The sequence below is a fragment of the Lactuca serriola genome, chromosome 9 (assembly GCF_051521515.1).
Source record: "Lactuca serriola cultivar US96UC23 chromosome 9, Lser_US96UC23_V15, whole genome shotgun sequence".
NCBI lineage: Eukaryota > Viridiplantae > Streptophyta > Magnoliopsida > Asterales > Asteraceae > Lactuca > Lactuca serriola.
This window is the reverse complement of record NC_136416.1, coordinates 67,837,426-67,852,896: the sequence shown is the minus strand read 5'-3', so window position 1 is coordinate 67,852,896 and position 15,471 is coordinate 67,837,426. Positions and strand designations below refer to the sequence as shown.

The window sequence follows — 15,471 nt, the reverse complement described above, 5'->3', positions numbered from 1 at the left end:
ATGAACAGTTGCAAACAATAACTTTCGTTTTAATTTGACAAACTTAATCGCTGGTTCACAATCATCGTTTATCTTTTTACAATTAAAATGATCACAAAATTATTATACTAAAATAGTTGACGTGATGATAAACTAAAATTAAATTATCTAATAAAATTGAATCTATAAAAAAATTAATGTACATATCATATGCAATATAAACTGAAATTATTTTAAATTTAAAACATTAAATCATTATATGCATATATTATATAAGATGTTATAAGGTAATTAAAAATTCGGTAGATGGAGTGTAACTTTTTTTTTAATTTTAAAAGTATTTAATGGTTAATCTCTAAAAATTTGTTATTTTTTTTTTTCAAATAAAACTACATACATTTTTTAATTATATTAAAAATTAAATAACAACAAACGTTTTTTTAATTATATTAAAAATTAAATAACGACATAGGTTTATTTTTTTAACAAAATAATAACATAACATTAACTATGTTTTTTCCTCTAAATTTACAAACGAAGTTTTTTTCAAATACATTATCGTGAATTAGAAAATTATCTACTTTCAAAATAATAGATAAAACATATGAAAACGTCTATCCAACATATACAAACACGACGAGCACATTAAAAAATACACTTAACGTCGGAAAGAAAATGAATCGGTGAATTGAAGCTAATGCTTACTGACATTTGTTAATACATTGCATCTAATTTTTAATATAATATATTTTCTAAAACAAAATAATCCTTCAATTAAAACTAATCAATGTTCACCAAAGAAAACAAATCAGTGAAACAAACTATTCACACCCGTCGCTTGGCGTGAGTAAACGGCTAGTGTATATATATATATATATATATATATATATATATATATATATATATATATGGTTAGGTTATATTGTTTCTAGTAACTATTGTGTGCCAGAATGCACAATTCTGGACCATCGGATGAATAGAATCAACAATCATGATCTGAGGGTCTATGATATTACAATAGGGTATCATGTATCCTATAATCACACAAATTTCAGCAAAAGGGTATTTTGGTCAATTAACCTATTTTAAAAAAGGAAATTTTCGGATTTTAAGGGATCATTAATTCCCTTATTTTTAAAAAATCTGAATTTTTTAAATTAATTCTAATTCAAATTTTAATATTACTTTTAATAACAACCGATTTTATTATGTCAGAATGACAAAAAAGTCAACAATAAACTAATAAACATATTGCGGTTTTATTCTTGCAGAATATTGTTTCATTTAATATATTTTTTATATTAAACATGCTTAAAGAATTATACAACATATTATCAAGAATAACATTTTCTAAAGAATACGGATTTTATTTTTTAAGAATCACTATTTACATTCATCGGTAAAGAAAAATACTATAAACAATTATTACAATCATTCTAAAAAAATTATGACTAATAATGGTTTAATGATTACATTTATTCTTAAAGATTAAAACTACAAATGGTTAAAAAAGAAAAAAACCATCAAAATCTAACAAAAACACTACTCTATTCTAAAAGAATATTATTGCTAAGAAACAATTTATAAATTCTGGCAGAATACATTGTGTCAGAATACAAATATCGTTCTCCATGTTTTCTTCATTTTCCACATTAATGACAACATCTTCAAAACCTAAATTCACAAGGAAAACATAATCAATTTTCAAAATAATTAAAATTTTAGTGCATTAAATAGAATAAAACAATTAATCCATATTCCATTCCAACAGTACTCGAATTCGTGATTCAAAATCAAAATCAAAAGGCAATTGGATGAAAAGTTCATAGATGATGGTTCATTTTAATTAATAAAGTTTGCAAAGTAAATGAGTTACACAGGAGGGTATACCTCCTGTGTTCAGTTTCTAAGAGAATAAAAACTATAAAAAATATCCATATTCCATTCCAACAGAATTGGAATTCTAGATTCCATTCCGATAGAATTTGAATTCAAGATTCAGTTACCGTATGGATTCTATTGGAAAAATATCAAAGTGAAAAATGCATAAATCAGTAGAACAATGGAGATGATATGCAGAATCGATAAACATTCGATAAAAATTCAATCACTAACCATGAATACAATTTGAAGCCATGACATGTTGAGCAATCAATACGGTAATATTTCTCTTTGACATTTCATCAAACACTTTTAGGGCAACTGTTAATTTGGTCCTAACAAAACCATCCAATTGCAGTAAAATCGAAGCACACTGATCAAATCTCAGATAATAGAATATTGTAATCAATAAAGAAAATAAGACACCTGATTGAGTTTTAAATTAACTTTTATTCTGTTTCAACATGTGTTTCCTTTTGATTGACAGTCAATGAATCACCAAAGAAGCAACATCCAGTTACCTTATTTCTTCTTCTGAGTATCACGTTCCAGTCAAGAACACGGTGTTGTTCTTGACAAATCAATCAAGAAAATGGGACATCACACCTTCATTGCTTATCCTTCATTTTCCCTGTCAAAACACCAAAGCTCAAACACCCAATCAAAACACCCATGGATTTCCTTCAAAACTCAAACCCATATCCCCTTCATTATATCAATTTTCCAGGAAAACCCAAACACCCCAATGATTTCTATTAAACATCAAATAAAAAAAAAGAATTTTTTTTACCTGATTGATGATCAACGACCGGTAAACGAGCCAAACACCCCTTGATCGACGAATGATAACACCTCTTGCGGCCAGTCAAAGACCAGAGACCCTTTCCTTTACTTCCCGTCGATCCTCACTGCCAAACCACCCTCATCAGAGATGCTGTAAATCAACAACAACAAAACACCCGTAGAATCATCGACCACCACCAAGTTCTCTCATCCCCACTCGTTTTCTTGTCGGGTTTAACGCTTTAAGGGTGGCTCCTTGCCATACACCACTGTCTTCTACATCGTAAATCTTCGATTAAAACTTCCATTCTCCTACAAGAAATTCTCGAGAAATGATTTTGAGACGAGATGATTTTGTGATCGACGGCCGACTGATAAAGGGATGTTAGTTTGGTAGGGTTTAACTAATTAAGGAGAGATTAATTGAAATATTCTTTTACCATAATTAGATAAACCATGTTTACCATTATACCCATTTTAATTTATTTAATGATTTATTAATTCCTGAATTCTCATTGGTGCATTTAGGCACACAATACTTGCTAAAAACATTTGAACCTAACTCTCTCTCTCTCTCTCTCTCTCTATCTATCTATCTATCTATATATATATATATATATACACACAAAATGGCCGCCTTAAGTCATGCTTTACAAACGACGTTGCTCGAACATAACTTAGTAATCATTGATCTTGAACACGTTATAGGTAAGATAATTTTTATTCTATGTTTTAATTTTTTTGTGATGTTTTCTGCATTGTGGGGAACATGACTTTCACCGTCTGTTTGGGGCAGACTTGACTGATGCACATAAGCTATTTGATGAAATGCCGAAAAGAGACGTGATCTCATGGACTACTATGATCACATGTTGGTGTCAAGGTTCTACAGTCTCTGATGCATTAACTCTCTTTATTGACATGATGTACAAAAACACTAACCTTGATGAAATTACATTTACTAGCATGCTACTAATCAATTACCATATTTGGTGAATGGGTTATTCATGGGTTTATTATATTGGATTTGTTTTGATTTCCAAGGAATTATGTGATTTGAATTTTGGACTTGAGCCTACTTAATGTATCAATCTTTTGCCATATTTTGATTGGTATTTTTTTGATTAAAATCTTTTATCCTTGTTTTGTTTTTTGTTTTTCTTACTGATTTGTCTAATTCCATTCCATACATACCTTCACACGTTTCAGACTGATTCCACCAGAGCTTGGCAACTTGTCAACTGCCAAACTCTTTGAGCTTGCTCCTTTTCTGATGCTGAAGCTGAATTGGTTGGTATGTCTCTTATACAAAACATATATTTGTGAAGACTTCAACTATATATGTGTTTCTTAGGGGTGTAAACGAGCCGAGCCGAGCCGAGCCCGAGCCTAAACAAGCTCAAGCTCAGCTCGTTTAATTTTGAGGAAGCTCGAGCTCGAGCTTGAGCTCGATTCGAGCCTTAAAATGAAGCTCGGGCTCGGCTCGTGAACAATTCAGTGGGCTCGCGAGCCTAATCGATCCTAAATGAGCCTCCATGTATACATATATATATATATATATATATATGTGTGTGTGTGTGTGTGTGTTAGTGTGTGTATGAATGTATGCATGTGTGTGTGTGTGTATATATATATATATATATATATATATATATAGGCTCGTTTAAGCTCGTTTAGGCTCACGAGCCCACTAACTGAAGCTCGGCTCGAGCTCGTTTAATAAATGAGCCTCATATTTAGGCTCGAGCTCGGCTCAGGCTCGTTTAATTTGATCTCGAGTCGAGCTTTTAACGAGTTGATCCCGAGTAGCTCACGGATAGCTCGACTCACTTACACCCCTAGTGTTTCTGCACAAGGTGCGAACATTCGCCTAGTAGAACATAAACTTACAGCGAAAACATCTAGCTTTGTAAATTAACAAATTTTTACAAATCTTTTAATTTTTACAAAAGTAATATATATATATATATATATATATATATATATATATATATATATATATATATATAATCATTATGTAAACTCTAAAGAGAACTTTTTTTCCAGAAAATAAAAACTTTATTCAAAATTTCAGGATTCATTATTAATTGTTCGTAAAAAGACAAATCCATTATTGGTAGAGGGTAACGCTCTCTGTTACATGGTACAAAATGAGTAAATGACACACAAGAGACCAAATAAGCCAACATACCACCACATGCAATCAACATGTACGAATTATAGATAAAAAAAGATGATGAATAAGACTAAACCTAGAACTTATTTATTAGTTAAAATTCGTGCAATATCGACTCATGCATACAACCAACCAAATGAAACTACACTCTTGGACGAACTATGTTGATTTGCTTAAACAACATATAGATATCAGTTATCGGGTATCAAAACAATGGACCCGGTTGTTTTCCGATCCTCAAGGTCCAAATGAGCTTGAGCCACTTGCGATAAAGGGTACTTGTGATTTGCTCGAACATGTAAAACTCCTTTTGCAACATTATCAAATAGTTCCTGCGAAGCTGCAAGGAGGTTTTCTCGTGCTTTTGTGTAAAGCATCATGGATGGAATTGTGAAGTGCAAACATTTATCCGAAAACAAACTGAATTTCACAGGCTCGGGTGAGCCCGATGCAAACCCAAATGAAACCATGTATCCACGAAATCTTAAGCATGCCACCGATTTCTTCAAAAAGAAAGTATGATATTATAATAAACAAACCAATAGTTAAGATACATTGTTGTTTCTTGTATATTTAACCCTTTAATTAAAATTATAAATTATTACCTCAAATGTGTCTTTCCCAACAGAATCATAGGCAATATCAACTCCTTTTCCTGATGTGATCTCCATAACACGATCAACAATGTTTTCTTGTTTGTAGATAATGACATGGTGGCATCCATCTTCCTTAGCTTGCACCGCTTTCACTTCATTTGAAACGGTTCCAATCACGGTTGCACCCAACACGTTTGCCCATTGACACACCAATGACCCGACTCCACCCGCAGCTGCATGGACAAGGATCGTGTGCTCGGGTCCAATCTATTTTCAAAATTTACTATACTGAGTCACATTATATATAGATTGCCAATGACATTTTATTCGCATCTAAAAGCAAAATTCGACCACCTGAAAACAACTGCGAACCAGAACTTGAGCTGTGAGTCCCTTAAAAAGCACAGCAGCTGCTACAATAGGATCAATTGAAGGAGGAACTGGTACGACTCTATCTGCAGGAAGTATCATTTCTTCGGTGTAAGCGCAGACAGGAAAGCCAGCGTAAGCCACATAATCTCCAACTTTACATGTAGTGACGTCAGGACCAAGGCTTATTACAACTCCGGCTGCCTCCATACCTAAATATTAACGGCACATTCGCTAAATTTCAACCATATTTTTTTTCATCGTAGATGATTGAAAAAAAATTGTATACAAATATATACGCGACAATAGATTAATTAATTAAATACACAAATAATGCAATTGTTGCTTTTTAGAGTATACGGTATGGGCAACGAGAAGTGCAATTTTTGTTGATGTGGCACCTCATAACCTAGTCATAACAAGATGAACACCACCCCTCCTTCTTGTTAAGAGGATGTTATGGCATATCTTGTTGTGACGAGCACAAGAAGCGAGAAGTTTAATTGGTTGTTGCCTTTATCAACCAATCAAATCATTTTATTTCTTTCTCTCTCTACTTCTTAACATGTTATAACATGGGGAACACCATTTCCCCCTTGGTGTTATGGTGGTGTTATAGATGAGGTGACATATGAACTTGGTGTTATAACATGATCCATACTTAATGCTCTTAGAGAAGCACATGTGCTCATTAGTAGAGACCTTTTACTTTTTCCAAAGCATAACTATGAGCGTTTAAAATATATTAAGTTTAATTCAACTTTTTTTTTTCTATAAAAAGCTAACAGTTTTTGATTATTTTAAAATAAAACAGTTTATTAAGTAAGGCCTTGTGGTATACATACCACGAATGGAATCGTGGTCTAGTTGGCCACGAGCACGGATCGTGCACACCACCCCGACATTCCGTGGTCGGACGTGGTCGTACTTCTTCGTGTTCCCGACGACGGATTCAAACGAGAAATTTGATTGGGTGTTCGGTTTTTTGGCCGTTGAACGGCTATTTTGGCCGTTTTTTTTCAAACTCAATTTACTAATTATGAATAAAACTTCTATTATACCAAGATTTAAACCCCATTCTATTCTCTAAAACCACAAAACACATACACATGGATTCCATTCCACAATACATATGGAATTTTTAAAAAGTGTTGACTCGGATGACGACGTAGAATTCGTCGAGACATTCTTCAATGTTGTGCAACACATTCACGATGAAGAAAGTTCAAATGTAGCTCGTACAAGGGCGGTCGTCAATCGTGATCGCCAAGCTGCACACGACTTATTGGTACGTGATTACGTTGCTGATAATTGTCTTTATAATAACGACTCCTTCGAACGTCGTTTCCGTTTGAATAAGGCTATATTTTTACGTATTAGTAATGCTTTAGAATCTCGTTATGATTTTTTCAAACAAAAACCCGACGCTAGAGGAAGAATGGGTTTTAGTAGTATACAAAAATGTGCGGCTGCACTTAGGTATTTGGGATACGGTATATCATTCGATGCATTTGACGAGTACTTGAAAGTATCCGAGACGACCGCAGTTGAATGTGTAGATTGGTTTTCTGCATGTGTTTATGAGGTTTTTCACAAAGAATATTTGCGCAAAACTACTCACCGTGATATCGAGAGATTATATTCGGCTCATGAGGAGAGGCATGGATTTCCGGGTATGCTTGGCAGTCTAGATTGTACGCATGTGGCTTGGGAAAAATGTCCAAATGCATGGCGTGGTCAGTTCACTCGAGGAGATATAGGTGAACCAACTATCATCCTAGAAGCTGTTGCATCTCAAGATTTGTGGATATGGCATGCCTTTTTTGGAGTAGCGGGGTCTAACAAAGACCTTAATGTTCTTGGCCAGTCTCCACTTTTCAACGATATTTGGACCGGCAAAGCACCTGATATGATGTTCACGGTGAACGGGCACGCGTACAAATACGGTGACTACCTTGGTGATGGGATATACCCGAATTATTCTACATTGATGAAGGGATACTCGGTTCCTCGAAGTGAAAAGGCAAAGTTGTTTACAAAAAAACAGGAATCGGCGAGAAATGATATCGAGAGGACATTTGGAGTCCTTAATCAGACATGACATGTAGTGAAATATGCTACACGACTCTGGGATAAAGAAAGAATTAAACGAATGGTCCTAGCATGTATTATAATGCATAATATGATTATTGAAGATGAAGGTCTAGCGATTTGCACATATGATCCGAACGACGTTGTCGTTCCAATTGATGAGTTCATACCTGGAACGAACGCGTTTTTAGAGCGAGTTGTTGAAATTCATAATAGTGAAACTTGTTTCAATCTTCGAGAAGATGTCGCGGAACATTTGTACCAACGTAGTATGAATGACGATTAGGTTTTTTATATGTATATTTGTTTGTTTTTTTAATTAATGTAATGTTTTTTTTCTAGATTAACTAAGTAATGTAGTTTGAAGTTGTAATTTTATTTTTATAATTAATGAAAAACTAGTTTTAAAAAAATGAATGATTTTAATTAAAAAAAATGCAATTTTTATTGTATTTTTGAATTAAAAAAATATAATTTTATTGTATTTTTGAATTAAAAAAAAATTAAAATAATGATGTGGAGTGGTTTGTTAGTGGTAGGTATCCCATGTTAGTGGTAGTGTAATGTGGTGCTGATGTGACACCCACCACATATGTGATATTTGCTAGGTATAACGGATGATCTGATAGTATTATTCGAAGGTGTTAACAATATTATTTATTAACTAGGTGTGAGACCCGTGTATTACACGGGTTAATTTAAAAAAGAATTAAATATTAAAGTGTAAAATTTTAATATTTTTTAATGTATAACTTTAAAATAAGAAACGAAGACATATATTTATTGCAATTTATATATATATATATATATATATATATATATATATATATATATATATATATAATACTTTATATATATAGTATATGACTTTGATTTTAAAAATTGAAACAAATCAAAAATTGACAAGTGGATAATATTTCTTTCAAAAATACCACAAAATGATAAGTGTCAAAACTCATGAGCAAATGACAAGTAGCAAAAAAAACCCTTTATTTATTAAGGAGGATTATATAACTTTTATCATTTTCTTACCTAATGCTTACGAGACAGTAAGACAACCGGAACGTTCAAGTTAGAGTTTGTTTCTAATTATGTAAATTTTAGATATAATGCATTATATATAATATAAAAAATAAATTAAGAACGATTCAACCAAAAATCATTATTTAAATAGAATGAATGTAATGATAATTACACTTTTTGCGTGATTCACGCCTTACAGAATTAATTTCTTTGTCAAATGATTATAGGAGAAAACTAGATTTATTGTTTAAAAAAAGGAAATAATCATTTACATTAAATTTAACGAAAACAAAATGTTTCATGTAAATAAAAAAAGATATAATGAAAATTCAAGAATAATTAATTTATAACCCACTGCCATGAACACAACCACTCCTCCATGGCTCCATCTTCTGCTGTTTTGATTTTATAGTTCTTTTCAGTTTTCAATACTTACACAATTTTATAGTTCTTTTTAGTTTTCAATTAGTATAACAATTAAAATCATGCATGATCATCGCATAAGTTTGTAATAAGATCATACGAAAGAATTATTCGAAGAATTAAAAGTTAAAATAAGCACCTGGTGTGAAAGTCAGTGGAGGACATAAACCAGGGATTAAACCTCTACGCATATAAACATCCAAATAGTTTACTCCAATCGCCTTGTTTTTCACTTTGATTTCTCCACTTTTCGGTTCTCCTATATCCACATCCTCCCATTTCATAACCTGTAACAGTTTTTGCATTAATATATAAACAAACCAAACTAATTGATTTCATTGAATATCGATATATAGCAAACATGTTTTTGAATTCAGAGCATGCAGAATATAACCAGATGTAACAATGGTGGAATTAAACCACATGGTCTGATCATCAGTTTCTACTATTTTACAAAAGGATCGATGAAGAAAGTCACCTCAGGTCCACCGTGTTCATAAACCCTAATTGCTTTAACCATGGTGTGACTATTGCTTGAACCGGATCTCTCGGAATAAGAAGAGCTATGAATCGAGTATGGGTTAAGGAATGATTTTTATAGGATCGAAAAAGTTCTGTGGGTTCGATATTATTCGCTGAACAGTAAATAGTTCAAACTTTTGTTATTTTAAATGCTTTTAAGTTTTAACTCTCAAGTGGAAGTCTAAATCGATATCACGTTTGTTGTGTGATATTATAGCATCAATTTGTGTGTTTAATTTTCACATCTTAATGTAGTCTTTCAGAATGCCTTATTTATCATTAGTGATTTATATATGGGTTGATGCAACAAATGGCATAATATTATATATTTTCGTATTCTATATAAAACAGTATTGGTGAATTGGATGATAAATTATATGCGCGAAAATGAACCATTAACCAATGGCTTCAAGGAGTCAACCGTTATAAAAGTAAGCAATACAGAGAGCAAAGTTGGTCATACGCGTATATATAGTCAATAATGATAATGATGTGTGAAAGTTTTAATATAAATTCATTATCTAAAGAGAAATTGTTTCTGACTTTCTTCAATAAAATAAACACTATAACCAAACTTTCAGGCTCTATTATTGATAAAAGGTAACGCTCTCCATTAGATAGGACAATGTCACATATAAAGAGATAAATAAGTCAAAATACCACCACAGTGAATATGTATAGATTGTAAATGATACCTTAGCATTGATCATATTTTTTTGATCTTCTCTTTCTCATTAAACAACATTTTTTTTATATTGTGGGTTTACTAGGTCCGAGACTACTAGGGAGAATACAAAGATAGAAAAAACAAAATACACAATAATAATACACCCCCAACCGACATGAGAGATCCGAACATTCAAAACTAGATATTAAGAAATAATATGGAAGGTAGTCCATTGGGAAAATTGTCTACATAAAGATGATGAAGGGACATGTAACACCCACACTTGACCCATTATAACTCTATCATGTACAAAATGATTATCGATCTTAATATGTTTGGTTTGTGAATTTTAAAACAGATTGGAGGAAAGACAAATGCCGCTACCATTATCACAATAAACAATCGTGGTGGTGATGACCGCTTGATGAAGTTCATGAAGGAGGTTGCAAATCCAATGTCTATGCAACAAGTTGGCAACGTCAAAATACTCCTTCTACACTAGATCTAGAAACGACCCCTTGACGTTTAAAGGACCAAGAAAAAATATCCAAACCAAGAAATACATTGTATCCCAATGTAGATATTGTTGGAACTTTATATATAAATGAATTGCAAGTTGGCAATTTCCTTTGTATCCCACATTGGTGGGGGAAGAAACTTTTGTGGGTTTATAAGACTATTCCCTTGGTAAATCTTCAAAGGCTTTAGTGGATCAAAGGAATGGGCCAAGCCCGCGTGCCTAGCCTAGCACTAGCCGACGCTGCGAGTGCGCGAAATGGCGTGATTTAGGCGCACTTTGCACCAAGCCGGTTTGACGGATCCGGTCAAATGGTTGACCGTCGTTGACTTCGTGGAGGCCAAGTCAGGGTATTCTAGAAGGATCAGAAGCCGCATTAACACCTCACGAAATCTGAAAGCTCTCTCCCTCTCTCTGCGGTTTTTTCTTCTGTTTCCAAGTAGTCGCTTTGTGTTTGTCGATTTCTAGTGTTGTTGGAATATCGATCAAGCTGCATTAAATCCTTGGGTTTTACTCTGTTGCTTACAGCCAATAGAAGCGAAGTAAAAACCTTTAAGGACAGGAGTTTGATCCGTGCAGTTGCTTCAAGATCAAGATCAACAATCAACAGGTCGGTTTTACTTTTCTGTCTTGTGGTTAATTCATCCAATAACATGACAGTCTTCTTCTACCTTTCTTATAATCAGATCTAATCGAGAAGGATATATCTGGTTTCTGGACGAAACTTGGTAAATATAATAAGAATAATTGGATCTATTATTCGCAACTAATCGACATATAATTCTCAATATTATTTGTCGGTTTCCTTGCGCGTCTATTAGTTTGTTTTACAACAATCTTAAAGGTAGAAAGCCTAACCTAGACTATTTGAAAGTTGTGGAAAGGTAGAAAGCCTAACCTAGACTATTTGAAAGTGTGGGGGTGTGTTGCTTATTATCGGACTCCCGATCCTAAGCGAACCAAATTGGGAGCACGAGCTAATAAGAGTATATTTATTGGATATGCTCAAAATAGCAAGGGCTTACCGGTTACTGGACATTGATTCAGGTGTTGTTGTGGAATCCAGAGATGTGGAATTCTTTGAGGACAAGTTTTCTAGGGATGAAGAAAACACTAGTGATTCAAAATCAACAAGTGGTTGGATTTATACTCTAGCTGGTGGTGCTATTTCTTGGGCGAGCAAGAAACAGACATGCATAGCTCATTCAACGATGGAAGCAGAGCTAATTGCCTTAGCAGCAGCAAGCAAAGAGGCAGAGTGGATTCGAGATCTACTTATGGATATTCGTTTGTGGGATATTTCGATGCCTTCAATACCCATGTACTGTGACAGTGAGGCCACATTGTCTAAAGTATATCATGCGGTATATAATGGGAAGTCAAGACATGTAGGTCTGCGACACAATTTTGTGAGACAACTAATTGAAAGTGGTACCATCAAGGTTGTCTACGTCAAGCCAAGTAGGAACTTGGCAGATCCGTTTACCAAACCTCTGACGAGAGATTTGGTTACATCTACCACGAGATTCATGGGTCTAAAACCACAATAGAATCGTTTAGTGATGGAAACCCAACTTGACATTAGTGCTCCTAATTTTAAAGTTTAAAGGGTAACAAAGAAATCACTAACGATAGAAGGTACTATCATTCATGATAGATCCATGTGAGGTAGGATAGTACGTCGTTGGCGAGAATGAGGTTGAGTTACGACTCTTAACATAGTTTTGGAGACATCTAAGCAACGAAGATGTTGTAAAATTTTGCCTATATGATATAGAGGTGGTGCCGCCTCAAGTGAAGATTAGTGGTTTATCTTCTAAAGGGTCATGAAAAGGATTTATAGCGCATGGCCATAATAGCGCTCAGGGAGAACACAAATATGACTTGTGATGTGTGGGGGTAAACCGGAGAGGTCATTTAGGTTCATGGTTTAAACCTATAAGGATACCATTGAATCGGTCTCTTCTTGTTTGTTCTCATTAAATTAGGGTTTAATCTTCGTGACACCCGAGTGACATCATCTGTCTGAGTGAAAGGAAACTTACCAACTTGGTGGGGGATTGTTGGAACTTTATATATAAAGGAATTGCAAGTTGGCAATTTCCATTGTATCCCACATTGGTGGGGGGAAGAAACTTTTGTGGGTTTATAAGCCTATTCCCTTGGTAAGCCTTCAAAGGCTTTAGTGGATCAAAGGAAATGGCCAAGCCCACGCGCGCGCCTAACCTAGCCTAGCACTAGTCGACGCCACGAGTGCGCGAAATGGCGCGATTTAGGCGCACTTCGCACAACGCATCAGTCGCTGGGAGCTGAGGAGCTTTTATTTTTGACGAGTTCGGGTCAAACCGGTTTGACCGATCCGGTCAAATGGTTGACCGTCGTTGACTTCGTGGAGGGGAAGTCAGGGTATTCTAGAAGGATCAGGAAACGGCTTGCTTGGAGAGCAAGTTGTCGCCCTAGGGTTTTTGGGGCCCGTTTGATGCCTTCTAGGGTTACAATACCTATAAATACAGCTCTCTAGGAGCTGCATTAACACCTCACGAAATCTGAAAGCTCTCTCCCTCTCTCTACGGTTTTTTCTTCTGGTTTCCAAGTAGTCGCTTTGTGTTTGTCGATTTCCAGTGCTGTTGGAATATCGATCAAGCTGCATTAAATCATGGGGTTTTACTCTGTTGCTTACAGTCAGTAGAAGCGAAGTAAAAACCTTTAAGGACAGGAGTCTGATCCGTGCAGTTGCTTCAAGATCAAGATCAGCAATCAACAGGTCGGTTTTACTTTTCTGTCTTGTGGTTAATTCGTCCAATAACAGGACAATCTTCTTCTACCTTTCTTATAATCAGATCTAATCGAGAAGGATAGATCTGGTTTCTGGACGAAACTTGGTAAACATAATAAGAATAATTGGATCTATTATTCGCAACTAATCGACATATAATTCTCAATATTATTTGTCGGTTTCCTTGCGCGTCTATTAGTTTGTTTTACAACAATCTTAAAGGTTTTTATACTTTATTTGTGATCAATCAACAGACTAATGGATACTACTGCTAGCCTCCACTTCATGAACCAAAAGTTTGCCAAACTTGACCAATTCGATGGTCAGAACTACACTCGTTGGGCCGAAAAGGTCAAGTTCATGCTTCATGTCTTGAAGCTCTCCTTTGTGTTGGACCCAAAACTGGCACAAATTCCTGATAATCCAATTCCCAAGGAGGGGGAATCTGTGGACCTAACGGTCATTACAGAACTGGAAAGGCAAAGGATTCTGTGTAGAGAATCCGAGGAATTGTGTGTGGGTCACATTAAGAATTCCCTATCTGATCGGCTCTATGATCTTTACTTGCCGGTCAAAGATCCAAAAGAGCTATGGAATGCGTTGGAACTTAAGTACAAGGCACATGAGGAAGGTACTAACAAGTACCTTGTACCCAAGTACCTTGAGTTTCAAATGGTTGATGACAAATCAATTATTGAGCAAGTGCATGAACTCCAAGTCATGGTCAACACGTTGAACGCACTCTCCATCTCTCTTCCATCTCTCTTTCAGGTTGGTGATATCATCGTAAAAATGCCACCCTCGTGGAAAGATTTCTCTAAGAGAATGATGCACAAATCTGAGGACTACTCCTTGGATGATCTGATGAAACACCTCCGCATTGAGGAGGAAACTCGCATCAGGGACAAGCGAGGTAAAGTTGGACAAAGTGTGCATCAAGTGTCAGCTGGGAGTTCTAGCCACAAAGGCAAATTTGGGGGACAGAACAAGAAGAACTTTGGACCCAAGAAACAAAGCTTCAAGAAACCGGGTCATCAAAATCCCAACTCAAAGCCAAAAAGGGCCGGTCCTTGCCACGTCTGCGGAGAGATTGGGCACTATGCAAGAGAATGCAAAGATCGCAAATCAGTACCGGTTACACACACAGTCGAGAAGGTGACTATCATGGTGGCTACTGTGAACCTTGGAGAGATTTTCATGATCTCCTCTCTTACTCGAGCAATCTGTGCTCGAGGTTGGTTCGTGGACACTGGAGCCACTGTGCATGTTTGGGGGCATCGAGAGAGCTTTCGCACCTACCACCCCATGCCACATGGGACGGTTGTCGTCTGTGCTGATGGCCACAGAGCTGAAGTTCTAGGAAGGGGTGACGTTCGGTTGAAGTTCACACGTGGTGAATGGGTGACTCTTCGAGATGTTCTTCATGTTCCTACTATCTCGAAGGGTTTGGTTTTTGCGGACAAGTTTGACAAGGGTGGGTTCAAGATGGTGCTTGAGAGAGGCAAAATTGTGATCACTAAAGGCAGAAGACATGTTGGGAGGGCGAACAATACTTCGGGGATGTATCGCTTGTGTCTTAGTGATGAGGGTAATATGAGTGGCCCTAGTGCTGAGAGTGGTGTTTCTATTGTTGCTAGTGTGTCGAGTGTTGGTAATAATGTAATTGAT

At 35.4% G+C, this 15,471-nt stretch overlaps 1 protein-coding gene across 1 annotated transcript; it reads right to left on the bottom strand.

Moving 5' to 3' along the window:
• Positions 1 to 4,723: 4,723 nt before the first annotated feature.
• Positions 4,724 to 10,025, bottom strand: LOC145073348 (uncharacterized). Its single transcript, XM_079019899.1, has 5 exons — positions 9,800 to 10,025; positions 9,461 to 9,608; positions 5,770 to 5,996; positions 5,425 to 5,682; positions 4,724 to 5,322 (listed from the first exon to the last, which is right to left on the bottom strand). Exons 1-5 carry the CDS (start codon positions 9,839 to 9,841, stop codon positions 5,011 to 5,013), a joined length of 987 nt encoding a protein of 328 aa, XP_078876025.1. The 5' UTR covers positions 9,842 to 10,025; the 3' UTR covers positions 4,724 to 5,010.
• Between the last annotated feature and the right edge of the window lie 5,446 nt (positions 10,026 to 15,471).